Consider the following 27,009-nt stretch of genomic DNA (forward strand, 5'->3'; position numbering starts at 1 on the left):
AAACTTTGCTCTCCTTGGTCAGACAGTACAACCCAAAGATGGTCAAAGTCGCAAGGTATGTATGACATTTTGACGTATAATATTTTTCTCATTTGAAGGAGGATTAAGAGATTACTTCTTCGTAAGGATAAATGTTTTCAACTGTCATTTTATCTTTAAGAAGTAATATAATCTCGTATAAAACTTAAGATATAATCTTTTAAATAATTTTGTCATGTGTTAATAAAGCTCATAATTACAGTCACTTCCTTGCCTAATATTAATGTGTGTTTTTTCAATATGCTAATTATATCAGTTTGTCCTGAGTAGCATGGCAGAGGATTTTGGGCCCCCTTAAAAAAGTAAGAAGGATTCCAAAGGGGGTGAGGAAGTGATAGGAAGGGGTGGGCCCTGAAGATCTGGACCTCCTGGAATTGAGTGATGGATGCTGCATCTTCTTTGTGTCTATGGTGAAATGTTATAATGCCTGCTTCCTTTTTTTACTAAGTCAGCCTCACCTCCTCACCTTCCCTGTGCTGTTTGACCTTTGCTTTTATAGTTCTACCTGGGTTTATTTCTCATTTTAGTTCCACCTCTCCACAACTCTGGAGTGGCATTGTTATTCTCACTTTACACATAAGGATACTGAGGCATAGGGAATTGCCCAAAGGCACAGAGCTAGTCAGCTATAGAGATGACATCTGAACCCAAGAAACCTGGCTCAGAGTTTATGCTTTTACTACTTTAAGTTTTTAATAGAATGACATCAAACAAACTTTTAAGAATGTGGTATTTTTCTTTTACAATAGCATTAAAAAAATTTAAGTCTCAGATCAAATGGGCAGTTTTATGTAGGGGTCAGGTAGTGATCTAACTTATTTTTTTCCTGAGTGATTGACAGGTTTTTATAAACCCCTTTAATCACAGTATGTGTCAAACATCTTTGAATCAGAATAAGCCTTTAATGAGCCATGTGTCTGCAATTTGATTGTATGAGCTTTTCTAATATCCAGTTCTAGAGTTTCTCAGTGAGTTTTTCTTTTAAATAGATTTGGGACGGGCACTATGAGAGTATAAGTGATGTGTTAAAGGACACTAAGTAGTACCCTGTGAAATGGCAAAAACCGCAATCACTTTTGCACCAGCGTAATAGAAACTTATCAGTACACTTGCTTATTTTTCTACCTGCTCTTTAGGGTTTTCAATGTCAACCTACCATGGCATAGACTTTAATCCTCTGGGTACTCTTTTGTTTTTCTTTCCTGGTATATGCTGTGGAATTGAGATAGACTGGTTTGTGAGAGAGAGAGCTTGTGTTGCCACAGGTAGGACATGCTCAAAAAATACTCAGGTCATTTGTTGATGCAAGTTATCTATTCACCATAGTTTTGAAGCACTGACCTGCATACATTTCATGTATCTTCCATGAACTCCACATCAGTGCTGCTATAGGATATTCAGAGAAAAACTCAACACTAAGAAATAAGATTGTTGGCCAGACGTGGTGGCTCACGCCTGTGGTCCCAGCAGTTTGGGAGGCCAAGGCGGGCAGATCACAAGGTCGGGAGATTGAGACCATCCTGGCTAACACGGTGAAACCCCATCTCTACTAAAAATACAAAAAAAATTGGCCGGGTGTGGTAGCGGGCGCCTGTAGTCCCAGCTACTTGGGAGGCTGAGGGAGGAGAATGGCATGAACCCGGGACACAGAGCTTGCAGTGAGCTGAGATCGCACCACTGCACTCCAGCCTGGGTGGCAGAGCGAGACTCCGTCTCAAAAAAAAAAAAAAAAAAAAAAAAAAAAAAAAAAAAAAAAAAAAGATTGTCAGGTAGGGTTGACTTTTGGAGAGTCACAAATCTTGTAATGTCTAAGATTTGTAATGTCTCCCTGCTGAGAATTAGTTGTGGCTTCCTTGGAGGTGATATCGCCTCTGTTGAGAATAAGTGGCCTACTGTGATCAGACCACTGCACTCCAGCCTGGGCCACAGAGCGAGACCCTGTCTCAAAAAAAAAGAAAAGAAAAGAAAAGAAAATGCATGGCCTAGATGACTTCTAAGGTTCTTCCCACCCAGTTACTGTTTTCCTATTCTAGGCAGAGCAGTAAAGTGAGAAAGACATGGAGAGGGGAGTTTAGTCTGGCATTTCACTGCCAGTTAACCTGAGAAACTCTTCAATATTTAATCTGTCTGAACATATTTACTCATCTTTAAAGGGGAATGATTGTTAACATCTTTTTCTCAGGGAAACTATGTGAGTCAAAGAGATCATATATTTGAAAATCTTTTTAACTGCAAACACTGTTTCACTTTGGATACAATGTGATCTCATTGTAGTGAGCAGCCAGCTAACTGCTTAATTGTGCCTTTAGAATGTAGGGAAGATAACAAGATTATTAGCATATTATATATGTATCTTGTTCTGGAACTGTAAATATACTCTTTCTTTTTGTTTTTTACAGAACTATGAGTGAAACATACCATAAAATTCACTCTTTTAAAGTTGTCCAATCCAGTGGTTTTTGATATAGTCAGACTTGTGCATCTACTACCACCATTTCATTTTAGAACTTTTCATCATCCCCAAAAGAAACCCTGTACCCATTAGCAGTCATTCTCCCTTCTCCCAGCCCCTGGCAACTACTAATCTACTTTCTACAGAACATCTGTACAGATTTGTGTATTGAGGGAATTCTGCATAAATGGACTCATGCAATATCCTGCGTTCTTTCACTCAGCATAGTGTTTTCAAGGTTCATCCAGGTTGGAGTGTATATCAGTACTTCATCCCTTGTTTTGACTGAATAATATTTCATTGTATGACTATATCCCATTTTGTTTATCCATCTGTTGGTGAACATTTGGGTTTCTACCTGTTGGCTCCTATAAATAATGTTGATTTGAATGTCTGTGTACAAGTTCGAATACCTGTTTTCAGGAGTATATAATTGCTAGGTCATATGGTAACTCTATGTTTAACATTTTGAGGAATTGCCAGACTGTTTAACAAGGTATATGTACTATTTTACACCAGTAATGTCTGAGGGTTCCCATATCTCCACATCCTTGACAACACTTGTTACTGTCTTTTTTATTATAGCCATCCTAGTGGCTGTGATGTGGTATCTCCTTGTGGTTTTGACTTGTGTTTCTCTGATGACTAATGATGGTGAACATGTTTCCATCTGCTTATTGGTCATTTGCATATATCCTCTTAGTAGTGGTTACCCATTTACAGTATGGAAAATGCTTCAGATGCAACTCTAGTCATGCCTTAGAGATGGAGCTTTATTAAACATTCAGATCTGAAGGCATATGAGGTGCTGAGTTCTCCTAAACTCGTAATAGAGATTGCACTGAGTTTAGTGAACCTTTTCTGGAGCATTCCTGAGTTCAGGTAGAGGGAAAGGTTTTGGCTGGGATTGGCTCATTACGTTCTTTCTAAATGGAAAAGGAATTGAAGTGTCTCCTCCATCCATTTACTTGAAGAGTCATGAGAGACATGATTAGATGATCCCTGGGAGCCTACGGCTTAGGTCAGTGGTTCTCTACTTAGGCTGCACATTGGAATCACCTGAGAGTTAAAAACAAAAACCAGGGCATCCTATGCCTGCATCTCATCTCCAGCAATTCTGATGTGATTGGTCGGGGCTGTGGCCTGAGCAGCCTGTGTCTCATCTCCAGCAATTCTGATGTGATTAGTCGGGGCTTTGGCCTGGGTAGCCTGCAGCTCATCTCCAGCAATTCTGATGTGATTGGTCGGGTTGTGGCCTGGGTAGCCTGTGTCTCATCTCCAGCAATTCTGATGTGATTGGTCAGTGCTGTGGCCTGGGTAGCCTGGGTTGTGTTTTTTTAATGGTACCAGGTGATTCTGATGTGCCGTCCAGGTTGAAAATCACTTTAGGCCCTTTCCAGCTCTTTAAACACATGTATTTATCTAGGAAGGTATGAAAGTGTAAGTTTTCTTGCGACTGCCTTTAACATCTGTAAAGGCTTTCAAAGCACCTTCCATAACCTGTTTTAATGGCTGAACATTTTTCAACAGGCAGCATTTGGGTTATAAAATTAGCTTTTGGTAGAGTAGACTTATACCTCCTGCAGCTTTTGCTCTCAAAAATAAATACTGGTTCTTTAGGCACACTAGTTGTTTTAGCCTAAAGTTTCTCTTTGTAAGCCAGTTATTAAAAGTTGTGATGCAGCCAGGGTGAAGTGGCACACACCTGTAGTCCCAGCTACTCGGAAGGCTGAGGTGGGGGTATCGCTAGAGCCCAAGAAGTCAAGGCTGCAGTGAGCTGTGATTACAGCACCGCACGGCAGCCTGGGCCACAGAGCGAGACTTGTCTTTTTAAAAACAGAGAATGTGGGCCGGGCGCGGTGGCTCACGTCTGTAATCCCAGCACTTTGGGAGGCCGAGGCGGGTGGATCATGAGGTCAGGAGTTCGAGACCATCCTGGCTAACATGGTGAAACCCCGTCTCTACTAAAATTACAAAAAATTAGCCAGGCGTGGTGGCATGCGCCTGTAGTCCCAGCTACTTGGGAAGCTGAGGCAGGAGAATGGCGTGAACCCGGGAGGCGGAGCGGAGCTTGCAGTGAGCCGAGATTGTGCCACTGCACTCCAGCCTGGGTGACAGAGCGAGACTCTGTCTCAAAAAAAAAAAAAAAAAAAAAAAAAAAAAAAAAAAAAAAAACAGAGAATGTGATGAAAGGTGATGCTCGCCTCTCCCACACCCTTTTACAGAGGCTGCAGTGAGCCAAGATCGCGCCACTGCACTCCAACCTGGGTGACAGAGCAAGACTGTCTCAAAAACACAAAAAACAAAACAAAACCCAAAAAACTACATATTAAGACAAGAAACAAATTAAACTATTGGTACAGACTACTGCTTTGTTTTCAGAAGATATCCTCCCCAAAAGTTACTGGTCTAAAACACAGTAGTACTATCTCTGTTTAGTAAGAACCCTGGCAACATAACAGTGTTCATATATGTAAAATGCTGTTCTTGCCTTTCATTTCAGAATATACTGTTTAAACGTGAATGTCTGGCTTTTCATTTTATAGCATGTTTGTGTCATTAGTGAAACTGGAAAAGCAAAATACAAAACAAGCCTCAGTTGAGAGTTCAAGTTGCATTTGGAAACATCTGGAGTCCTATGGACATCGCCAGTAAAATTATCAATGTTCTAGTTCTGTGGCCATCTGCTTAGTAGAGCTTTTTGCATGTATCTTCTAAGAACTGTATCTGTTTTGTACTTTAGAAATGTCAGTTGCTGCATTCCTAAAGTGTTTATTTGCACTATGAGCCTATAGACTATCAATTCCCTTTGGGTGGATTGTGGTATAACTTGTAAATGAAAAAAAATCTCTTAAACCACACCACTGTTGAGTGAAACATTGAAATCGTATCCATAAGAAATCAGGAGAAGATATATTAGTTTTATAATTGGTATTTTAATTATTATATATGCAGGAAAGAACACAGGTGAGTGAATATTGTTAATTTTACCACTGTGTGTTTAGAAAAGTAAGAAGCAGTCAATTTTCACATCAAGGACAGCATCTGAGAAGTTTTGTTCTGTCTTATAAGCCTATGTCCCCAAAATATTTTAGTAGTGTTTCAGTAGTGTCGCCTGTAGTTTCCAACTTGTTCAGATTATTACTGGTGAATCTTTGTCAGCAGTTCCTTTGAAAAGCAAATCAATAAATTCCCAAAGCTTTACCACTTTTTGAGTCCTTCAATTTAAGGATCCTTAAAATAAGGTCTGTCTCTTTAAAAGAAACTATGCAGTTATCATTTCTCTACAAATTAATGTAGTATAGTTTTCTGTTGGTTCCATTTTCCTCGTTTGTTAAATTTTAGTAGCTAGTTTAATTGTAATCTTAATGATTATGTGGTAGAATGGGTTGTTGGAGCTACAAAAATTCCTAGCTACTTCAGAGACATTACATTTCAGACACATGGGACACTTTATATTTCATTTTACTATGCTGTAATAACATGGCTTTCTTTTGGAATTCTGTTCAGTTTTTCAGATTGTAGTCTCAACTACATCTCAACAGACTGTTCTCAGATATGTCCTATTACCTTCTTTGTGTGATAGGTGCTTTGTTGACCAAGAACAATGACAACACCCACTTTCGTTTTCTGGGAGCAGGAGAAAAGTTTTAAGCCAAAACTCTTAATTGCTTATCTGCTCCATGTGAGGTATGAACTGGCAACCTTGTGAGCCATCTAGCTTACACATTCCTTAAAAAGTTTGCTGGAGGCCAGGCACAGTGGCCCATACCTGTAGTCCCAGCACTTTCGGAGGCCAGGGTGGGGGATTGCTTGAGCTCAGGAGTTTAAGAGCAGCCTGGGCAACTTGGTGAAACACGGTGGGTGCTCCAAGGGAAGGGGAAATTTTTCAAACCTGAGCTGTCCAAGCTCAGCATGAATTGGAGTGGGCTGCTGACTCAGGCTGGCAGAGGCAGCCAGGAAACATGCAAATCTGCAATCCCTTCTGCCAGGTCTGTCCCAGCAGGTGTCACCAAAAGGCAGTGCTGTGTGCTTCTGTCACTGTGGCAGCCTTGACAAGGAAGGGAAGGAGACCCAGTGCTGAACTCCAAGCAGAGATGGGGCTTTTCTCTCTGCATATTTTCCCTCCTCTCCCAGCCTGCATTTGCAATAACATATTCATTTATATTTGTATTATCAGACAAAAATGGCTGTAAACAGCTGTTACACACCATGTTAGCTCCTATTTACATTCCTAACTGAACAATGTCTAAAGAGGTACTTAAACTGACATAAAACACAGATGATCTTATGACCAACTGCTTAGCGGAAGAAAAAACTTCAAATTGCAAGAGGAGTCCCTCCAAATACAGAAAGGACCAGTATTTTAAGAGAGATGTTAACTAAAATGTGGCAATGTAGGAGCAGAGCAGGAAGAACCTTTAAGTCCAAAACTTACAACAAGTCAATTTCATAATGAGTTTCCTTGGTCCTTTCACAACAAGCTTTGGCATCTGTTTTCTCTACAATGGAGGTAACAACAGTAGCTATTTCAGAGCAGGAAAAGGCTTAGAGCAGTGCTGGAATATGATCTTGGCTATATAAAGTTTCGCTATTTGTATATTGTAAAAAACGTACAGTGTATTTTTTTGTTGGTAGTCAATAACAGATTTCTTTTGGAAAAGTAGCACCTCCAGTCCAGGGAACACCTGCAGTTCCCACTAAGTGAACATTGGTGTCTGCTAGCCTTTGCCTCTATTTCTCTCAATAAGGAACAGTACTGTCAAGCTGTTCCTTGATTTAGCAATTTTATTTACTTTCTTTTTCTTTCTTTCCCCTTTCTGTTTTTGAGAGAGAGTCCCTCTCTGTCACCCAGTCTGGAGTGCAGCAGCACCATCATAGCTCACTGCTACCTGGATGCCCAGGCTCAAGCAATCCTCCTACATCAGCCTTCAGAATAGCTGTGACTACCTGCGCAGCCCACCGGGCCAGCTAATCTTTGTGGTTTTTGTTTGGTTTTTCCGTTCTGGGTTTCACCTGGTGCGGTGGCTCATGCCTGCAATCCCAGCACCCCGGGAGGCCGAGGCGGGCGGATCACCCGAGGTCGGGAGTTTGAGATCAACCTGACCAACATGGAGAAACCCTGTCTCCTCCAAAAAACAAAAATAAAAATACAAAATTAGCTGAGCATGGTGGCTCACACCTGCAATCCCAGCCACTTGGGAGGCTGAGGCAGAAGGATCACTTAAACCCGGAAAGTGGAGGTTGCAGTGAGCCAAGATCATCCCATTGCACTCCAGCCTGGGCAACAAAACCGAAACTCTGTCTCAAAAAAAAAAAAAAAAACACACACACACACACAAATCATGTTTCACGACGTTGCCCAGGCCGGTCTTGAACTCCCAGGCTCAAGTGATTTGCCACACTTGGCAGTCCAAGATCCTGGGATGTCACTGTGAAGGTTCATTTTATGTGCCAACTTGACTGGGCCACAGGTGCTCAGATTAAACATTGTTTCTGGTGTGTTTGTGAGTGTTTCCAGATGACATTAGCCTTTGAGTCAGTGGATTCAGTAACGTAGATGGCCCCGTGGAGATGGGCATCATCCAACCCGGTGAGGGCTTAAGTAGAACAAAAGGAGGAAGGGGGAATTCATCCCTTTCTTTCTGCCTCTGTGCATGTGCTGGGACATCTCATCTCATCTTCTCCTCCCCTGGGACTGGGATGGACACCATCAGCTCTCCTAGTTCTCAGGCCTTCTGAACTGGACAGAATTAAATCACCAGTTTTCCTGAGTCTTCCAGTTTCCAGATGACAGCTTCTTGCTTTCATAATCATGTAAGCCACGACCCCATAATAAATCTCTATTTTTTTATTATACTTTAAGTTCTAGGGTACATGTGCACAACGTGCAGGTTTGTTACGTATGTATATGTGCCATGTTGGTGTGCTGCACCCGTTAACTTGTCATTTACATTAGGTATATCTCCTAATGCTATCCCTCCCCCTTCCACCCACCCCATGACAAGCCCCAGTGTGTGATGTTACCCGCCCTGTGTCCAGGTGTTCTCATTGTTCAATTCCCACCTGTGAGTGAGACTATGAGGTGTTTGATTTTCTGTCCTTGCAATAGTTTGCTCAGAATGATGGTTTCCAGCTTCATCCATGTCACTACAAAGGACATGAACTCATTTTTTTTTTTTTTTTTTTTTTTGAGACGGAGTCTCGCTGTGTCTCCCAGGCTGGAGTGCAGTGGTGTGATCTCGGCTCACTGTAAGCTCCGCCTCCCAGGTTCCCGCCATTCTCCTGTCTCAGCCTCCCAAGTAGCTGAGACTACAGGCACCTGCCACCACACCCGGCTAGTTTTTTGTATTTTTAGTAGAGACGGGGTTTCACCATGTTAGCCAGGATAGTCTCCATCTCCTGACCTCGTGATCCACCCACCTCGGCCTCCCAAAGTGCTGGGATTACAGGCTTGAGCCACCGCGCCCAGCCGAACTCATTCTTTTTTAGGGCTGTGTAGTATTCCATGGTGTATATGCACCACATTTTCTTAATCCAATCTATCACCGATGGACATTTGGGTTTGTTCCAAGTCTTTGCTATTGTGAATATTGCCGCATAAATCTCTTTTTTAAAAATGTGGCACATATACACCATGGAACACTATGAAGCTGTAAAAAGGAACAAAATCATGTCCTTTTCAGCAACATGGATGCAGTCGGAGGCCATGATCCTAAGCAAACTAACACAGAGACAGAAAACCAAATACTGCGTGTTCTCACTTATAAGTGCGAGCTAATCATTAAGTCCTAATTCTTAGAACCAGTAAATGTTACCTTATTTGGAAAAAGCATCTTTTCGGGTATGATTAAGTTAAGGATCTTGAGGAGAGATTATCCTGGTTTGTCTCAGTGGGCATTAAATCCTGGCACATGCTTCCTTATAAAAGGGAGATAAAGGAGATTTAACTTCAGACAGAAGAGGAAGGAGGCCGGGCGCGGTGGCTCCAGCCTGTAATCCCAGCACTTTGGGAGGTTGAGGCGGGCAGATCACGAGGTCAGGAGATCGAGACCATCCTGGCTGACACGGTGAAACCCCGTCTCTAATAAAAAATGCAAAAAACTAGCTGGGCGAGGTGGCGGGCGTCTGTAGTCCCAGCTACTGGGGAGGCTGAGGCAGGAGAATGGCGTGAACCCGGGAGGTGGAGCTTGCAGTGAGCTGAGATCCGGCCACTGCACTCCAGCCTGGGCGGCAGAGCGAGACTCCGTCTCAAAAAAAAAAAAAAAAAAAAAAAAAAGAAGAGGAAGGAGGCCCTGTGACCATGGAGGCAGAGCCCGGAGTGGTGGAACTGCAAGCCAATGAATGCCAGCAGCCAGCAGAAGCTGGAAAATCAAAGGATGGATTTTGCCCTAAGCCTCTGAGAGCACTGGCTCTGCCGATACCTAGATTTCAGCCCAGTGGTACTGATTTTGGACTTCTGTTACCCAAAACTGTGAGAGAATAAATTTCTGTTGTTTTGAGTCACCAAATATTTGGTGATTTGCTGTAACAGCCACAGGAAACTAATATACATACCTACCTGAGTCCAGCTGTGTCCTGTGACTCCTGCTTTCCTGGGACAGGCAGGCTGCTCCATGCCTGCTGGCCTTCCTCCTGGGTGCTGGACGCTGCAGGTTGCTCCGTGCCTGCTGGCCATTCCCTTTGGTGCTGGACAGCGCTCACATTGTGAAATGCACTGACCGTGTGAAAAACACCTGCAAATGTTGCCAGGAGAGGGGTTAGTTCTTTTGTTGGCAACCCTTGTTTATTGCTTCTGCCTTAAGCTCTGTGCCTCCAAGATCCCTTCTCTCTGCCTTCATCGATGCCAGGAAGGCAGTCACCTTTTGTCTTCCTTTGCCTCTCAGCAAGTGGCATGTCTCCATGTCACTTTAAGCATCAAGCACACAGAGCCCAATAAAATGCTGAGAAGTGTCTGCCTGCAAGGTGACAAGGTGGTGGAGACATTCTAAGCCCGGTAACTCCAGGGCTCAGGAAAACAGCTACAGGAAACCTAAAGTTCAAAATGCTGAAGTGAAAAATGGGTGATCACAACAACGGGAAGCAAAAGCCCCTTTTAAAAATATTATGGTGATAGGCCGGGCGCGGTGGCTCATGCCTATAATCCCAGCACTTTGGGAGGCCGAGGCGGGCGGATCACGATGTCAGGAGATCCAGACCATCCTGGTTGACACGGTGAAACCCCGTCTCCACTAAAAATACAAAAAAAAATTAGCGGAGTGTGGTGGCGGGCGCCTGTAGTCCGGTTTTACAAATTTGGTTGTACAAATGTACTTTCTTTTGACCTGAAAATGCAAAAACTTACTTTCTTCCCACTTTCTGAGACTCTGCAACCTTAAAGGGAGAGAGGGGTGCTTTAAAGGAAAGGTGGTGGTGGCTGGTAATGGGTAGCAATGTCTACTGTATACTTCCTTTCCCAAAACAAGTCCCTGTCTACTGTCAGCATTTCCAAAACGTGAAGATCAAGCGTGGTGTTAACTCATTAACTAATGACTAGACTTTGAGTGATTGTGTAAGCAAAATCTCAGTGAGTGCCTGGATGTTCTAATTCTGTTAAATCCGTGATTGCAAATTCTATACAAAACTCTCCTAGCCCAGTGGCAGATTTAAGGAGTGGGAGATAGATTTCTATGTTTCAGAAATCAAATACACGAAGAATAAAAATTTTTAATCCCATGATTCTTTGCCCAGGTTTAATTTTTTGGAGAGTTTTTCTTATAGATTTTCTTTCCTTTCCATTAGACTGTTACTTTGAAAGGTCCTAGGGTTTGTGCAAAGCAAGTGGGAAAGACACTGGCTTGGATTCTCCAGGATAAGGGAGTGAGGAGGACTTCTTTCCCTCATTTTGTTATTGAATAATGTCACGATAACAATTATTAAGGTGAATGAATGGTCTACAGTAGATTTTAGATGCCTTCTCTACAGAGTAATTTGATTTAGTCAGTGCAAGGATGCCTTTGCTTAGCTGGAATGGAAGATGTGCAGGCTGGAGTGGTCTTGGCAACTCTTCCGGGGGGAAATGCAGCATTTGGAAGGGTAGGAGGCAGAAGGAATCTCAGGCAAGGGAAAGGCGAGGGCAGAGCCCCGGAGAACAGAACAGGTTGTGGTGGACTTGGTGTCCACATAGACCTCATCAGTGGTCTTAGCTTTTGTGTCTTCAAAATTACCACAGTTTGTGTTCTAAAATTGTTATCCCCTTAATTTTATTTCAGGCATGTTATCTGTGTATTTTGAAATTTAAAATAACAGTAAAGGAGAAATGAAATTATTTTGTTTGAGAAAAAGTTATGGTTAAAACATCTTGATCTAAATAATTTTCTACGGGGAGATTTGGTACATCCCCAGAAGCTGTCTTTGGTTCAGAAAACAGTCTTCAGACCTAGAAAGGACTTGAGGAGTCCCAGAGAGGAGCTGCATGGTTTGAACCATTTGATTCTCACAACAGAATAAGTAAAAACAATTTTAACCATGAAACCATGCAGATGTTCATATTCTGGATAGGGTAAGGTCAATGCCATTGTCAGAGGAAAATCTTGGCCATCACAGGATGGGAGAGAAAGTTTGAGTTGTAAAGAATACTCCAGTGCCATTTAAGGGAACATGTTCTTCTGCCCCTATTCTTTGGAACATTTAGGGCTCATTTCTTAGTTTTTGACATCACAAAAATTTCAAACTATTTTGTTCCAAGAGCCATTTCAAACAATTGACTACAATTTCAGAGCAATTACATGAGAGTAATACCAATAGAGTTTTTAAGTTACCCATAGTCCTGTATCTCTAACAATTATGTTCATGCTTGCATGTTCTCTTTTCATCTTTACTGTGTGCATACTTTCTTAGTAATGACGTGTAGACATTTTTTAAGCAGGAATAATTCTCGAGATAATTTTGTATGTTTTCTTTTTTCTTTTTAAGGTGTGTATTGGGTGGAGGAGCATTATGCATGAAACTTCTCACAAAACAGGTGATTATTTTCTTATAATACCCAATTTTCACCCTCAATAGAGTGTTTTGATTATGTAAGTTAGATTGTAAGTAGAAGGTTCTCTTAGAGAAATTTTAGTGTTTTTTTTTCATAACTCCTACTTTCAAGGATGAAAAAGGTAAACCAGAAAAATGAGATTGTACTTGGTGCTGAATCTATGCCAGGATAGGCATTAAGAGTGACCATTATTTAAGGTTCTAATTTGCTCGTGTTGGGCACTTAGAAAATTGGTTTGTTGCTTTTTGTGAGATTCTAGAAACGTTCCAATTTTACTTTTCCCCCTTGTCTCCAGACTTTAAACACCGATCTGCTGCTGTTGAGGCATATGCCATCTTGTTAGGCCTTCTCAAGTGGGAATCAGGAATGCTGCTGTGTTCTAGAGATGTTTTGTTCTTCCTGTAGGGCTGAAGCAGTGCCTACTCAATAATTGGTCATTGTTCAAAGAAATGCCTCCTGACTCAAAGGCAAAGCCAGAGTGCAGCTTGGAGCAAAGAAGGTACTTCTCTTAAGAATTTTACATAAACCATAAGATATATTTTGTATTACTTTGTGAGCCTTCTTCCTGTCTTGATTTAATTCTTTTTGAGAGAATTCATTTCATTTTCATTTGGTTTGTTTTCTTCTTGTTGCAAAGACGATCTATAGAAAATACAGAAGTATAGGAAAATTGAAGATACTAACTGATAATCACTTAATGATTTAGTACCTGCTTGTTTAGTCTTTGTTATATTTACTGTAGGCAAACATGGCGACAGTTGTAAATTTATTATTGGTATGTATACCCTAGTAAGTTAAAAGTTATATGTACTTTGAAGTTTTGCAAAATTGAGTTCATATTATGGAATTAATTCCTGATGAACTTTTACGTGCTAGGCACTAGTCTTTTTATTTATGGATTGATTTTTCCTTTTTTTTCCCCTCTGTGCCTATGCTTACCAAGTCTTTTTAATTTTTACTTTTCATTAATTCTTTCAATCCTCTTAATAACTTAAAAAGAGGGTATTACTAATATCTGCATCTTGTAGATGAGGTAACTGAAGGTAGGTAACTTATTCAAGGTCACAGGCAGCAGAGCAAAGATTAAAACCAGACAGTCTGGCTGCCCAAGGCCCAACCGAGAGGAGCTGAGAGCACGCCATGGGACAGAAGGATGTTGTTCAGGCCGGTTTTCTGTTCAGTTAACATGAAATGCAGGCTGTAACCTTAATTCTAGGACATTACTGAGAAAGTCTTCCAAAGCCATAGTTTTACCATGACCATGACTTTTTAGCAATAATTTTTGGTATAAAGGCCACATGGTGCTCTAAGAAGCTTCTGTTCACTTTTACGGAGGGACTGATTGTTGAGCTAAATAGAAATGCTGGAGCACACAGCCTTCAGGGCAGCTTCTGACCTATTTCTGTGGTCAGGAAAGATACCTGTCTTTCCCTGCTGCCCACAGCCTCCAGTTATTCACCTTCAGAATTTCCTAGTCTGTGATCACATTCAGATGAGAGATCTGTTTTGTTTTTTCCAGGGTAGGAGGAAGGGAGTCACCAAAAATACTAAGCAGTCTAGTCTCCTGTGTATAAATGAGTAAGTTTGGGGAGGAAAATTTGAAAACCTTGTGTAATCCTGAGATTTTCCTAGAGAATCTAAGAGAATGTCAGCATTATGCATGGTGGTAAAGTGGGCTTATGTTAGTTGTATCCACAGCTCTCATCAAAAGCAGACACCGACACTTTCTGAGGGAAGTTTTCTCTAACTGAAGCCTATAGGTTGCCAAAGATTAAAAGCAGGCAACTATGAATTCAGATAAATCATAACATTCAAGTAGTCAACCCAACATGTTTGAGAATTGTTAAAAATAATGAATAACATATTTCCCAAAGACTGTAGTTTTTGGAATTATCAGATACAGAACACAAACTTCAAATATTAAAATTGTGGGAAAATAGTTACATGTGAAATCTAATATATATATAAAAATATATACAAATTCATTCATAAAATTAAGCAAGCAGTAAGACCACCAGAAATGATGAGGAAGACCTGAAAGGAAAATGGATGAAATAGAACTTACAGAAATAAAATACATAGCTGGGTATGGTGACACACACACCTGAAATCCCAGCACTTTTTGGGAGGCTGAGGTGGGAGGATGGCATGAACCCAGGAGTTGGAGACAAGCCTGGGCAACATGCTAAGAACTCATTTCTACAAAAAATACCCCACCACCACCACCAAAAAAAAAAAAATTAGCTGGGTGTGGGGCACCTGCCTATAATCCCAGCTACTCAGGAGGCTGAGGTGGGAGGATCACTTGAGCCCAGGAGGCCAAGGCTGTAGGTTCGTGCCACTGCACTCTAGCCTGGGTGACAGAGTGAGACACTCTCTCTGAATACAATAAAATTAAAAATGTAATTGTTGAAATAAGAGACTCAGTGGATGGATTAGACATGAGAAGAAATAATTAATTGGTTAGATGATTCTCTGCAAAAAGTAAGTCAGTATGTTACACAGAGAGACATGAGGATAGTTGATAGGGCAGAAGTTGGTGGGCTTGGCAGGCACAGGGAGATCAGAATGACGTCTAAAATATGTGTTAGTGAAATCCCTGGAGGACGTATTAAAATAATATTAGAAAGTGAGAGAAATAGAAGTTCCTTGTTTTGTTTTGTTTGTTTGTTTGTTTTGAGATGGAGTCTTGCACTGTAGCCTAGGCTAGAGTGCAGTGGAATGACCTTGGCTCACTACAAGCTCTGCCTCCTGGGTTCACACCATTCTCCTGCCTCATCCTCCCAAGTAGCTGGGACTACAGGCACCCACTACCATGCCCGGCTAATTGTTTGTACTTTTAGTAGAGATGGCTTTTCACCGTGTTAGCCAAGATGGTCTCAATCTCCTGACCTCCTGATCCGCCTGCCTCAGGCTCCCAAAGTGCCGGAATTACAGGCATGAGACACCGCCCCGACCCAAAAGCTTTCGTTTTTACAGATATTAAACATGTCTTTTGTTTAAGAAAAAAAAAATCTTAATAATAACATAGAAGAATAAGAGAAACATTTTTCCAAACGAGAGAAACCATTGTGATTATTTTATCTTATTGGAATGTTGAATAATATAGTCTGCTTCATTAACCATCAAGCATGCTATGGATTTTCCATTTTTATATGATCTGTATCTCAGTTAACGTAATACTGGTAATTTTTGTGCTGTATGAAAAATATAGGCCAAAATCATAGACCTTGAATAGAAGCTGGGTCATGAAGATAACTCTGGAGGAACAGATACATACACAAAAACTGAAAAACACACATATAAAGTACACACACATATATTTTTTAAAGTTTTAAAGCTTTTAAAGCAAAAGCCAGCCCCTCCCCTCTCCCAGAGTGGGTGGCCTCTCCCCGTCTTAGACTGGGTGGGGACAGCGGTTGCGTGGGCAGCTTTCCTTGTGAGCCACAGGTCCGTCTGGCCATGTTGCTGTCTGGCCACACCCCCTTTCCCTTTCATCTTTCTCATTGACCAATGGGCTTGGAGCATTAAGGCCACACCCCTATTCCGCATTCTACTGGGGCCCTGGTTACGCCTCCTCTGGCTCAGTCGCACAGCAACCTGGTTGGTGACTGGAGGTGTTGATCAGTGCTCGCTGGGATTTTGCTGATGTGGCCCCAACCCCGCCTCCCTCCCTACCCTGCCATGGCAGGAGAAATTCGAGACAGCAAATTGGCAGCAGCCAAGAAAAAGGTAAAAACACACTAGGTCATGGCCCCCCAACCCAGTCACAGATGCCCTCCGACGACAAGACTCCTGCCAGAGTCCATACCACTTCTGAGGCACACCAGACTGGGTCCCCCACCCCACTGCCTCTGGGCTACCCCCACCAAAGTTTTGTCAGTCAGCCCCACCCCTTCAGCAAGCAGCCCTGTCCCTGCCCTCGGCAGTCACCCCAGGGTGACTTTGGGCGGGTGACTCCTGGGGCTCCCCACTCCATTAATGGGCCCTCATCTCCTGCTGCCCCAAGCTTGACCTCCCTTGGCTCTTTGGGCTCACGTATCCAAGAACCTGGGTCCCCCAGCCCCAGGCCCCACCCTTGCCGGTCATCCCTGGGTGACTTTGGGACTACGGGACTTCGGGACGCTGGTGACTCCTGGGGCTCCCTGCTGCAGACTCTGCCCTCCACTCCTGCTACCTCAAGGTCACCCTCCCTGGGCTCTTTGCATTGGCGTCTCTAAGGACCTGGGTCCCAACCCTGTGTTTCCCTCCTCCATTGTGGAGCAGTGACTCGGACACACTACTGATGTGGTCCCTCCCCCCGACCTGGAGGAGTAGAATGTGGTGATGTCACAATCCACCTAGAAACTGTCATTACTGGAAGACCGGCCTTTGATCTTATGACCCAGTCCCCTAAGCATTCTCACCCCATTTCTGGTTCCTCTGGTCATAGCGCAAATTTCCAGCTGGAAGGGGAATGGAGACCATGGGACCTAGGAGCAAGGGGTTCCAGGCTGCCTCACTCCCTTAACATCGACATTGACAGTGGGAAAAGCCTACACTTCCCCCGTGAGCGCAAAACATTGACAGTATCTCTGGGTGGCAATGGGAGAATTGGTTTTGTTTTGGTTTTCTCCCAGCTTTCTACTTTCCAGAGAGATTTTAACAATTTTTTCTGAGTTCTCCACCTCATATTCTATTTCTCCATGGTTCTGGGACAAGACTGCCCTTCAGTCAGTGGTCTCTGAAGTGAGATTTGCTCATCTTCTGAGGAATAGATCTCAGGAAACTGAACTTGACAGCTTGAATCTTCCTCATATTATCTCATCCTGCAGTACTTTTGAGTGCCACAGGATAAATATGGGACATCTTTCTGAAGCATCAGGTTCCCTTGATTCTCTTGAGATCAAGAGAAAAGACATTGATGTACTTAGGGATGACAGTCACATAGGTTTCTAAGAGTATACCAGACTTCTCTCTGAAATGAGGTTTGGGTTGTCCTCTTTCTGATAAATTCCCAGATTTAACAGAAAGGCTGCCTTCTGCCATGAAGACACATTGATATAAAAGTTTGAGAGGTGGCCAGGCGCGGTGGCTCAAGCCTGTAATCCTTGCACTTTGGGAGGCCGACACGGGCGGATCATGAGGTCAGGAGATCGAGACCATCCTGGCTAACCCGGTGAAACCCCATCTCTACTAAAAAATACAAAAAACTAGCCGGGCGAGGTGGCGGGCGCCTGTAGTCCCAGCTACTAGGGAGGCTGACGCAGGAGAATGGCGTAAACCCGGGAGGCGGAGCTTGCAGTGAGCTGAGATCCGGCCACTGCACTCCAGCACGGGCGACAGAGCTAGACTCCGTCTCAAAAAAACAAAACAAAAAAAAAAGTTTGAGAGGTACTGGTGCACTTCTTCACACTAACAGATGTGTGAGGATGTCTGACTAAACCACATGGCAACCAGTTCCTGCCTACTTAATGTTTAGTTTTCTACCTCTGCCTCTGGTTTTGGTCCCTGGCAGCTGCTGATCCTTGGCAAAACCCCAGAGCTTGGAGTCAGAAGACTGAGTTTCAAAGTTCCAGTATCGCCTTTTTCTTTTCTTCTTCTTTTTTTTTTCCCTATCCATATCAATCCCTCTCAGTCACTAAATGATTGTGACAACACCTTGTACAGTTGTTGGTGTCATTAAATCAGATGGTGTATAGAGTATGTGGTAAAAACTGTAAGGAGGATGTGGCTGTAGGGGCTGATGGTTCCCATGAGTATTACTGCTCTTCTTTCCCACAGTTAAAAGAATACTGGCAGAGAAACAGCCCTGGTGGTCCAGCAGGAGCGAAGAAGAACGGGAAAACAAATGGCAGTGTCCCTGAGACAGCCACTTCTGGTGGTTGTCACTCACCTGGGGATGTGAGTCTTGGCTGACCACGCTCCTGGGGACAAGGGGCACAAGGGGCAGTAGAGGGTAATAGTTAAGATTGTGGATAGACTGTTGGGTACTGGTTCAGAATTCTGGGTTTGAATCCTGCCTCTCCATCTGTTAGGGATATGATTTGGGGCAAGTTGCTTGAGCTCTTTGGGCCTCTCTTTGCACATCTGTATAATAGAGGTGGTATTATTGTTTGACTTCCATTTGTGAAGTTTAAATGAGATTTGTTACTGTTGTTTTTATGCTAATCCCTAGTACACGGCCTGCGGTAAACACCCAGGACACCCAGGATATGGTCATTGCTGTTCGATTTTCCTCATCCCCAGTCTCAAGGGGAAGCCAGGACAATGAGAACAGCCACTTGTCATCAGGATTCACTGAAAGGGCCCCAGGGTGGGATGGTGGGGAGATAAAAAGCATGAGAGAAGTTGGCACAAAGGAGTTATGGGACAAAGGGTCCAAGATAGGCAGAAAAGAAAATGTTGCCAGTTGATGGGGAAGAAAGGAAGTCAGAGGGCTCTGACACTGAGGGGGACAGAACATCTCCATGTGCACTCTCATCTCTTGTAGTCAGCAACGGGTATCCTCGGAGACAGCCCTATATCATTTGCTCCCCTGAAGGAACTGGAGGTAAGAGGCTCTGGGCAGAGGTGCAGTGACCCTGCAGGCCAATCCTCCAACCTCCTCCCACAGCGGGGACTGGGTGCCCCTCTGCCAGCTGAGATAGCCCACACACACCCCAGCCCTAATGATTGTTCTCTCTACCTCTCCATGACTCCTCCTCCACCTCCTCCCCTCTGCATGCGCCTCAGAGCCCGTGCCAAGAACTACCAGCAGCTCTGGACTCGAGGTCCGTCAAAATCAGTCAACTGAAGAACACCATTAAATCCTTGGTAAGAGTCCTGTGGGGTCTCCTGATTCCACACTGCCAATCCTGGGCCCCAGTTTCCCCTTGGGACCCTGAAGAAAGGGGCTGGCGGACCTGGTGCCAAGGACAAATAGGGAGCTGGGGTGCTCAGGTCTCACCTGGAGGGACCCCAGAGCACGCAGCATGGCTGTTCTTTTGCTGCCCTCTTTGCCGACTGTCTCCTCTCCACACACCCCTGCTCGAGTCCTTGCTACACACGCCCTGGGGTTGTGGCCTCTCGGGGGGAGTGAGAGCCTGACTGGTTGTCAGGGGCCCCGTATTTCTGCTGTGGCTCAGTCCCTAATTTGCTCTTTGATTCTGGACAAGCCGCCTCTCCTTTCTGGACTCGTGTTTCCAGAGGAGGTAGTGAGTATCAAAGGTGTCTGTTAGCTCTGAGAGTCCGAGATTTAAAGGCCACCTAGAATGGAAACCTCAGGGCCAAGGGCTCCTGACTGTCCTTTTCCATCCTGTATCTGCTGTGAAGATACAGGCCCGTTCGTGCTCAGTAAATGTTTATGGAATGAACGCACTTTTCTAAATCACAAGCAGGCGGAAGGGGGGCCTTTCTCAAACTCCATCTCTAGAGGTTTATGTTCCTGTCCTCTCAAGAGATTCCAGATTCAGACTTTGAGATCTGTGGCTGTGGGTGAAAACCAACAAAGACCGGAATCCTCTGTCCTTGAGTGCTTGAGGAGGGTTTACCAGTTCGTGTTCCCATTGGGTCTGAGAACTTTGCCTTTAAAATCCATTCCTGGCCCCTGCCTACCGCTTCCTGGCCTGGGGAATAGAGTTGAGGAGCCACCTTCCATCACCTTAATTTGACTCTCCCCACAGAAACAACAGAAGAAACAAGTGGAACATCAGCTGGAAGAAGTAATGTGATTTGTCTGCTCGCGACATGTCTGCTGGGTTTGGGGGGCACTCAGACGTAGAGGCCCCAGTCTCATCTCGCCCACTCCCAGCCTGGGGAAGAAGGCTCACCCCTCAGATTCTACCCCATCCCCACAGGGTCCCTGATAACCTGGTCCCATGGGTGGGCCTGTCCTGGGGCATTGGTGGCTTTCTGGGGGCATGTCTCTTGCTGTGCCATCTCTGCCTCCCCCTGGTAAGAGCTCGGTCTTCCTCTTCCTATAGGAAAAGAAGGCAAACAATGAGAAACAGAAAGCCGAAAGGGAGCTACAGGTGAGTGGAGGGTGTGAAGTTTTCTCCTGTCCTCTGGGGAATGTTTCTTTCCTTCTCTTCCAGCACTTGCTTGGCTTTTCTCCCAAAGGTTCAAATCCAGACATTGAACGTACAGAAAGGGAAACTAAGTACGGACCTGTTTCACGCGAAACGTTCGCTCAGATACTTTGAAGGTGGGAATCTGGGCGCCCTGTCATCCTTCAGCCTGGCACTTTGACAGGTCTTTAGGGGGAGTCCTTTGGTCCCCATCTCAACTCTCTCATTACAGAGGAGTCCAAGGATCTGGCCGACCGCCTGCAATGTTCATTGCAGCGTAAAGGAGAGTTAGAGCAGGTTCTCTGTGCTGTCACCGCCACACAGAAGAAGAAGGCGAACCCGGTGAGTCCAACCACCTGCCCCGTCCCCTGGGAGCCCGGCTTCGCAGATGGAGGAGTGAGCCCCTAGGTCCCTTCTGCAGGATGGAGTGTCCTGCCCAGGAGGCAGCATGACCATTTCTTGCTGTTTTTGTATGTGGTTGTTAGAGGTAGCCTGGGGCTGAGTCAGCTGCTGTGGGTGAGTTGGGGGGCGTGGTGGGGGGTGAACACTGGATGCAGAGCTTGGAGGCCAAGTGCCTGCCATGCCCTTACCTGGCTGGGTCTTGGCCAAGTCCTAGGTGGGGTATTGGGTACTTGTTCTGTGAAGGTACAGAAGAGTACCTTTAGTATGATACCATTTCTGTAGAGAGGAAACGTGTGTGTGTGTGTGTGTGTGTGTGCACATATTATGATAGTATACATAAAACATGTCTGCAACAGTTCAAAAAAACTCGGGAGAGAGCAACAAGGTGGCTGGGAGATACTTCCCTTCTGTACTTTCTGAGTTTTGGACTATGCAAAGATATCATCGTTTCAAAAACTGAACAAAAGATTATTTTTCCCCTTCCTATCTGTGCTTTCAACCCCAGCAAGAAAATGGGCTTAGAGAATCAGATAGACCTGGGTGTTCAAATCCCAGCTGTGCCTAAGTGATGTTAGGCAAGCATTTAACCTCCAATACTCCATGTTTTTTCATCTACGCAATAGAGGAAATCATAGTAACTGTCTCCTATGGTGGTTGTGAGGATTAAAGGGGATTGCTAGCATGGTGCCTGGTGAAACACTCCATAAAGGTTCAGACAGTGGTAGTAATGACAGTAATAACAATAGCAATATTATGTGATCTCTCTGGGCCTCTGTTAGCCAGCTATAAATTCGATCTCTTTCCCTGTCCCTTCCAACTTTACTGAGTTCTTTTAAAAACCAGACCATGGGCTTGGAAATGCCTCGATGTTTACTGACTCAGTTGTATACTGAGTCTAGCCCTAGCTCTTTTAAGGGGCACTGTGTGGAATGGCCCGGGCTCCCCAGATTGAAACTTCTCACTCTTCACCATCCAGTCCTCGAGCCACAGGAAAGCACGTATGGAGTGGAAGTTAGAGTGGTCCACACGGGAGCAGGCACTTCTGAAAGCACAGCTGACACAGGTGGGGTTTTGCAGAGGGAGGGAGGGAAGCAAGATGACCCCAGGTGGCCAGGAACAGGTGAGGACCAGTGACAGCCCTTCCTAACTTCTGTGCCCATTCTTGCAGTTGAAGGAGTCGCTAAAAGAAGCCCATCTAGAGAGGGATGAATATGTTCAACATCTAAAAGGAGAGAGGGCCCGGTGGCAGCAGAGGATGAAGAAAATGTCACAGGAGGTGAGATCTGATCCTTCAGCCCCCTGACCTTAGATAGGTCACGGAATCTTTCTGGGCATCCGTAAAATGGGAATATACAGCCAGAGGTGGTCATGGGTCTGGGCTTTGTGGAGGTGGGGGCAGAGAGGGAGATGGCAGCCACCAGCCCCTCTCTCCAGGGCCCTTTCCCCCTGTGCTTTGGGCAGGTTTACACCTTGAAGAAGGAGAAGAAGGATGCCATGCGTCGGGTGGAGAAGCTGGAGAGGAGCTTGTCCAAACTCAAGAACCGGATGGGTAAGATGGGGCTGGTGTTACCTGGGAGCAGGCCTGGCATCAGAGGGCTGTGGGGGGCTTAGAATGCCCCAGGGAGGTGGGTGGATGGAAGGGCTTTGAGGCAGAGGGAAAGAGGTCTGTGCCAGGAGACGGCAAGTCTTGTCATCTGTGTGAGCCTCAGTGTCCCCATCAGCACAGAGGGCCCATTGTCAGCCACCCACAGTGCTCTCCATCTGAAAGTGGTTGGAAGATTGGCTACCATCCGGGTGCGAGGAATCATTAGCAGTGAGGCCAAGTTTGGGGAGGCTGAGAGGAGCTGTGCACCAAGAGGAGGGTGTTTTTTGTTGTTTTTTGGTTTTGGAGAATCCAGAGGCCCTTATTGTCTACTTCCTTTCTCAGCTAAACCCCTGTCCCCGGACCCCCCAGCTGTGCCCCCTGAGGAGGAGCTGCAGCACCTGAGGAAGGAACTAGAGAGGGTGTCAGCAGAGCTCCAGGCCCAGGTGGAAAACCATCAACACGTAAGTCTCCTGAACCAGACACTAAAGGAGAGGCTTGGGAGGCAGGAGGAGAAGCTTCAGCAGCTGGCCGAGCCACAGAGCGGCGTCGAGGAGCTGGTGCGTTGCCCCACCTGGGGAGCCTGCCCTCCTCCCTAGCCCTCCAGGCCTTTGTTTCCCCACCTGTGAAATGGGGCAACGTAGCCCTCATGTGAAATGTTACTTCTAAAGGCACCTGTGAGCCAGAGCCCTGCTCTGGTGGCTGTGGGACAGAGGGGATGATTTTTCTAACCTGCCTCCACCCTTCCCCGTGCCGTGGGAGGCAGACACCAAGTTCTGGGGTCTCCAGTTTCAGTGGGTGGCTGCTGATTGCTTCTCTCTGTCCAGAACAATGAGAACAAGAGCGCACTGCACTTGGAGCAGCAAATAGAGGAGCTACAGGGGAAGCTGGGTGAGGTAAAGGAGATGGTAACCTCCACCCCATCCAAGAAGGCCTGGGAGGTGGGCACCAGCCTCTGGGGATGGGAAGTGCCAGGCCAGAAGCAGCTCCAGCCTGGGGGAGGTGACTCCACCACCCTCCAGGGCAGTTCTGAGACTGTTTCTTGCTTCCTGCCCTCTGACTTTTAGAGGTCGGTAGCCTTGGGCTCCTCCAAGGTCTGGACATCATCATCCCAGCTAGAGGCATAGAGCCCCCCAATCATAGGGGAAGAGGCAATGGGATAAGAGGCTCCTTATGCCAGGCACGGTGGCTCACGCCTATAATCCCAGCACTTTGGGAGGCTGAGGCAGGAGAATTACTTGAGGTCGGAGTTCAAGATCAGCCTGGCCAACATTGTAAAACCTCATCTCTACTAAAATTACAAAAAAAAAAAAAAAAAAAAAAATGGAGCCTGGCATGGTGGCTCATGCCTGTAATCCCACCTACTCAGGAGGCTGAGGCCCGAGAATCACTTGAGCTCAGGAGGTGGAGGTTGCAGTGAGCTGAGATTGCACCACTGCACTCCAGCCTGGGCCACAGAGTGACACTCTGTCTCAAAACAAAACAAAAAGGCTCCTTAGATTAAAACTGGATTCCAGCCTCAGTTCCACTGGTCACCATTCAAGTACTTTGTATCTCTAAGTCTCTGTTTCTTTAACTTCAAAAGGAAGTTAGCATTTTCCTTACAGAGGTGCTGAGGATTAAATGAGATAATACATGGAAAGCACTAGGCCTCTTAACACGCTTAGCAGATGGCGGCTGGCTCCCACTGCTTTTCCACCAGTCTGTGGCCTACAGTTTAAATGGTGAAGGAGGGTATGAGATTTGAGGCTGAGGAAGGAGGCATGGTGTTCTAGGAAAGGGAGGCAGTCACTTAGGCCTGGAGCAAGGGGCCAGCGGCCTGGGAAGACGACAGAGCCCCACAGTGCCCTCACTACCTTATTGATGAGTCCAGAATCTGGAAGCCAGCCGCCACGTGCCCTCACACCCAGGGTCTTCCTGAAGGTGGAGCTGAAGAGCCAAGAGGCTCAGAGTCTGCAGCAGCAGCCAGACCATTACCTGGGTCACCTGCAGCAGTCCGTGGCCACCTATCAGCAGCAGGTGGCCGCCTATCAGCAGCTGACCTCTGAGAAGGAGGCGCTGCACAGGCAGTTACTGCAGCAGACCCAGCTAATGAACCAGCTGCAGCAGCAGGAAGCTTGGGGCAAAGCGGTGGCCGAGATGGCCCGCCAAAAGTTGTAGGAGACCCAGGGGAGGGACCTGCTGAGGACGGGGCCATGAGGGGGACGACCTGGCAAACTCCATGCCTTCTTACTCTTTCCTGGCCCCTTAGGAGCACCTGGAGGCTGCCAGGCAGCAGAATCAGCAGCTGCAGGACCAACTGAGCCTCATGGCTCTCCCTGGGGAAGGTATGGGAGACCACTCAGAGGAAGAGGAGAGAGCCCCAGGAGGAAGGGGGGACTGTTAGCAGCGTAGGATTGAGGAGTTGGAAGAGATCTTTAGAACAGCTGGTCATTATGCTGACCGGGTGCCTGCACTAAGTTCGGCATCAATATGGTGACCTCCTGGGAGCGGTGGGGCCACCAAGTTGCCTAAGGATGGCTGAACTGGCCCAGGTCAGAAATGGAGCAGGTCAGAACTCCCACACCGACTGGTAGTGGGACTGTGCCTGGGCAGTATAGCAAGATCTTGGGTCTTAAAAATAAAAATAAAGAACAGCAGCTCATTCCTCTCTGGGGAGGGGCTGGCTCAGGGTTACCCAGTGAAGGTGGAGGCAGAGTTGGGCCCACAGTACCTCCCTTATTGGGTTGTCTGAGGAGTCCTCTGGCCACTCCCCACAGGAGATGGAGGACATCTGGACAGTGAGGAGGAGGAGGGACCTCGGCCCATGCCGAGCGTCCCAGAAGACCTGGAGAGCTGGGAGGCCATGGTGAGCCTGACTCCCCCTGCACCCATTTTGCCACCTTCCTCTGTGGTCCCAGCCCCAGGGACTGGGGGCAAGTCTGTGATCGGGGAACCCCAGCGGGGCCTGCGGGAAGTCATGGAGAAGCTGGAGGTGAGTGAGTGCTGGCATGGGCCAAGAAGGGCAGGGGTGGGGCAGGTCACTGCCGAGATGTGACCCCATTATTTTGGCTCCAGAGCGGCCTTATGGACCTCCTGGAGGAGCAGACAGACCTGAGAGCGCATGTGGAGAAACTAGAAGTTCAGTTCATCCAGTACTGGAGGGAGAGATGCCATCAGTGAGTGGGAGGTCAGGGCATGGCAGGGGGAGCTGCAGGGCCCTCAGTGGGGCCCCAGCGTCTGAGTCCTGTCCTCCTGCAGGAAAATTCGTCACCTTACAAATGAGCCAGGAGGCAGTGTTAAAGATGCAGCACGGGGAGGACATCATCAGGCTGGCCCAGGACAGGGAGGAGATGAAGGTAGCGTGTGCAACATCTCTTCGGGGGTGGGGTGGGGTGGGCGTGAAGGGCGCCAGCAGCAGTGTGATGGCTGAGCACCCCTCCCTCCAGGTGAAGCTGCTGGCGCTGCAGGAGATGATGTTGCGGCTTATGCTGACCAGAACAACGAGCACAGCAAACTCCTGACCTCTTCCCAGAACCCTGTTGAGGAGCCCGGTCCAGGAGCCCCAGCCCCCCAGGAGACTGGGGATGCCCACAAGCATGGTGGTGAGTAGAGCCCTCAGGCGGGGTGGGCAGGCAGGAGCGGGGTGGGGGAGGACGGGCGGGGTTTGCACTGTGCTCAGATCCCCCATTCACTGTCTCCAAACTCCCAACTCCCTCTCTCCAAAGATCTTTGTGACATGAGCCTCACCGACAGCCAGGAGCCAGCTCACGAGGCCACGGAGGGGTCTCCCCACAACAACCCTGCTGCACAGACCATCACGCAGGAGCACCAGGAGCACCCAGGCTTGGGCAGCAGCCGCTCTGTGCCGTTCTTTTGCTGGGCTTGGCTGCCGAGAAGGAGGAGATAAACATCACCATCATCAAAGAGCTGCTCAAGACCTTTTTAAAAAAGAAAGTTAGGGGGTTAATCTCCTACACAATTCATTTCCTTCATTTGAATGATTATTTGTGTTTCTAATTTATAGTTTATTTGTAAAAAGTTAAAAAAGTGTGTCTCTGTGCCTTTCACGGAGGTTCACTCTGGCATCCTTTAGCATTTTTCTGTTTTAATTTCATAATTGTAGGTCATTAGCATGTATATTGAGTTTGCCGTTACGTGGTGGGAGTTCAAACACACAAAGACCCACTGTTTGCACAAAACTATTCTCGCTGGTTTGGAATAGGCTGCCTTGCTTTTTCAATGTTATTGCAGCATCTATGTTCATTACAGAATTCAGATAAAATTTGCTTATGTTCTACTATTTGATCTAAATCACAGTGAGCTCTTCATTTGCTCAATATGTGGTTTACCTGCAAGTGTCACTGTTGATTACTTTGTAATATGCCACCGTGAGTGTCTGGATGGAGGGAGGAGGGAAACAAAGAACAAAAGGGACTAAGATGGCGTATTTCCGGGTTCTTCATCACCAACTTTCCTGCGCCCAGGGGAAGACACAGGTCAACTG

The 27,009-nt window shown here is 46.1% G+C and overlaps 1 protein-coding gene across 2 annotated transcripts; it reads left to right on the forward strand.

Annotated features, from left to right (window-relative positions):
- LOC139355502 (putative golgin subfamily A member 8G) lies at positions 1-26,429 on the forward strand. Of its 2 annotated transcripts, XM_071067277.1 has the most exons (20): positions 1-55; positions 12,446-12,494; positions 18,276-18,395; positions 18,985-19,044; positions 19,227-19,307; positions 20,156-20,194; positions 20,456-20,503; positions 20,592-20,676; positions 20,772-20,881; positions 21,918-22,004; positions 22,110-22,217; positions 22,403-22,490; positions 22,869-22,987; positions 23,351-23,419; positions 24,775-24,850; positions 25,283-25,497; positions 25,581-25,681; positions 25,764-25,861; positions 25,952-26,107; positions 26,231-26,429. In XM_071067277.1, exons 1-20 carry the CDS (start codon positions 39-41, stop codon positions 26,410-26,412), a joined length of 1,908 nt encoding a protein of 635 aa, XP_070923378.1. In that variant the 5' UTR covers positions 1-38; the 3' UTR covers positions 26,413-26,429. The 2 variants fall into 2 exon arrangements, with proteins under 2 accessions (XP_070923378.1, XP_070923379.1); XM_071067278.1 differs by lacking the exons at positions 1-55; positions 12,446-12,494 and adding an exon at positions 16,112-16,244.
- Positions 26,430-27,009: the final 580 nt, after the last annotated feature.

Source organism: Macaca nemestrina, chromosome 7 (genome assembly GCF_043159975.1).
Source record: "Macaca nemestrina isolate mMacNem1 chromosome 7, mMacNem.hap1, whole genome shotgun sequence".
NCBI lineage: Eukaryota > Metazoa > Chordata > Mammalia > Primates > Cercopithecidae > Macaca > Macaca nemestrina.